The following is a 2,752-nucleotide window of genomic DNA, read 5'->3' on the forward strand; positions in this document are numbered from 1 at the left end:
ATAGGTAGCTGTTCGAGCTGTAACAATTGGAGTGTCATTAACTGTGAGTGAGAGCAGTGACGGATTGCGGTGAACTCTAGATCGTTTTCTGGGTGGTATGAAAGTAATGGCCTGTGTTTTTGCGGCATTTATTGAAAGACTCCACTTCCGACACCAACTAGTGAACCGATTTATCGCTTCCTGGAGAGCGTGATTGATCTGGTTAACAGTATTTCCTAAGGCCAAAAAAGCGGTGTCATCTGCATATTGAAATAAATATACATCAGGAGGAAGTGCAGGAAAATCGGCCACAAAGATGATGTATAACAACGGTGAAAGAGCAGAACCTTGGGGTACTCCTGACAAAAGGAAGATAGGATGAGAAAGTTGAGTATTGATGCTGACGTAGGAGAGACGACATACAAGAAAGTGATAAATGAAGCGAATATAAGTAATGGGAAACTTGAAATGTAGAAGCTTATGAAGAAGGGCCAAATGCCAGACTTTATCAAAGGCTTTTTCAAGGTCGAACAGAAGTAGGCAGGATGGTTTAACGGAGTTATAATGATTTGTGATGAGACTGGTGAGGCGAAGGAGTTGATCATTGATAGAGTAAGATGGGCGAAAACCTGCTTGGTGAATAGGAAGGATATGTCTTGATTCTAGGTACGGGTGCAATCTTTTAACGATGATGCGTTCTAGAATTTTACTAAAAGTAGATGTCAGTTGAATAGGTCTATAGGAAGATGTGGCAGTGGGTGGCTTGTTTGGCTTCAAGAACATGAGTGTTTTAGAGGTTTTCCAGTCCATTGGAAAGAATCCAGTACGGAGAATGAAAGTATAGATGAGGGCAAGAAGTGTCAGAAGTATAGGAGGACTTTCCTTAATGTGTCGGTAGGTTATATTGTCAAAACCTGGGGCAGAGTTTCGTTTGCGATTAACAACAGTAATAATTTCAGCTGTGGAAATGGGTGTTGTAAGTGGATGATTTGGAAGCGTATGTGATATATTGGGCTGTAACTGAGGAGAGTTCAGAGGTAGGTGGGAAACAGGATGCTGAGCGGGATGTCGGAAAGCGGTGCGGGTGTGAAAATTTCCTGCAAGTAGTCTGCAAAGGCGTTGGCTTTTTCCTGATCACTCTGAAGTGGTGTGTCATTATGGAGTAAAGGATAGTGAGGTTTAGTGTATTTACCGCACAGAGCGTTAAGGCGTTTCCAGAATTTGGAAGGGTGACTAGTGTCGTTGAGGTTGTTACAAGTTTTAACCCAGTTTCTCAGTTTGTATGCCTTGAGATAATTTCGAACAGTCCGTTGCAGTTGATGATGGTGATGAAGGGTTTCTGGGTTACGAGTACGAACATATTCGCGATAGAGCTGCCGAGAGCGGCGAATCATAGTTAAGTATTGAGGCGGTAGTTGTGGTTTGTATGGAATAGAAGCTGAACAGGGAATATAGAGTTCTGATGCTTGAGAAATGGTAGAACTGATTGTGGTAATGCTCTCGTACAGCTGCTCTTCTGTAGCTGGTGGGTTTTGATTAGCAAGCGATTGGGAAATATGATCACGATATTTGTTCCAGTCGGCTTTGTCGTAACGAAGTGTTAAGCGAGGAAGCGGAGTGTTGGTAATTTGAGGGGCGTGCGTGTTTTGATAAGTAAGTTTGAGAGGTGCGTGATCGCTGCCAATTAGATCGAGGACTTCAACTGTGCAGTGGGAGGTTATAGAGTTAGAAGAAATGACCACGTCAGGCGTTGTCTGAGAGACAGGACGAGACGGCTTTTGTAGATCATGAAAATTTCCTGTTGTATTCGAAGTAAGAAACTGTAAGAACGTAGTACGTTCATTATCTGTGCGACTATGGAAATTAATGTCAGCCATGATGAGATAATGTTTATAAGTATTTGAGATATGTTGAAAAAAAGCAAGAGGGATCTGATGTCCAGGTCGGATATAAACTGTGATGAGAGTGATTGCGATATTTGGGAAATACAAAGTTGTGATAACATGTTCTGGAAGGTTGGGAAGCGGACAGGTATGGCGCCGAAAGGGCAAAGTGTGGTAGAAGCCAATGGCTGCTCCGCCGTTAGCTCGTTGAGCAAGAATCTGGCTGTCACAGCGAAGGATGTTGTATCGGGGAAAGCGGATGGTATCAGTAGGTTTTAGGAAAGTTTCGTTGAGAAGGAAGGCATTCACATTTTCTTCCAATAGGAGCGAGTCAAAGAGCAGTTTGTTTTTGGATAATGATCGAATGTTCAGGAACAGAAATACAATACCCATGATAAGAGGTAGTATGTGGAAGTAGTTATTGGTTGGGCGAAAGATTTGTGGTATGAAAGTAGACATCGGTGTTTGAATAGGTCGCATTGAAGGAGGCGTGGAAGATGATGCGGGCAGCATGAGTAATTTGTTGCAAGATATGTGGACGGATAAATGGATGAATGTTTTGTAATGCTAGAGTTGTAAAGGCTAGGAGTTTATCAATAGTGACGGGGGTCGATTCTACGGGAAAGTCGGTATTGGTGGATGAATCATGTGTTCGCAGTGGAGCTACTAGTTCTGGATGGGATGTTTCTGGCGCAGGTTTACCCTTGCATTTGTAGCTGTAAGTGGGATGTTGTTCGTTGCAAGTAGCGCACCGAGGTGGCTGAGTTAGATTAGTACATGAGCGCGTAGGGTATGTGCCAGTACAGTAGCCACATACGACAGTATTACGGCAATTGGCAGTAGTGTGTTGGTTATATGCTTGGCACTTCTCACAACGAATTGGTAACGGG

General features: G+C 43.2%; 1 protein-coding gene across 1 annotated transcript; it reads right to left on the reverse strand.

The window, feature by feature from the left end:
• Positions 1-1,010: 1,010 nt before the first annotated feature.
• LOC145681623 (uncharacterized) lies at positions 1,011-2,255 on the reverse strand. The gene has a single exon (XM_081753437.1). It carries the CDS (start codon positions 2,253-2,255, stop codon positions 1,011-1,013), a length of 1,245 nt encoding a protein of 414 aa, XP_081609563.1.
• Positions 2,256-2,752: the final 497 nt, after the last annotated feature.

The sequence above is a fragment of the Thermobia domestica genome, chromosome 1, assembly GCF_964235325.1.
Source record: "Thermobia domestica chromosome 1, izTheDome1.hap1.1, whole genome shotgun sequence".
NCBI classification, from domain to species: Eukaryota; Metazoa; Arthropoda; class Insecta; order Zygentoma; family Lepismatidae; genus Thermobia; species Thermobia domestica.

Bases quoted from the DNA above. Each gene is read 5' to 3' on its own strand.
- LOC145681623 (XM_081753437.1), bottom strand. From the start codon at position 2,255: ATGGGTATTGTATTTCTGTTCCTGAACATTCGATCATTATCCAAAAAC.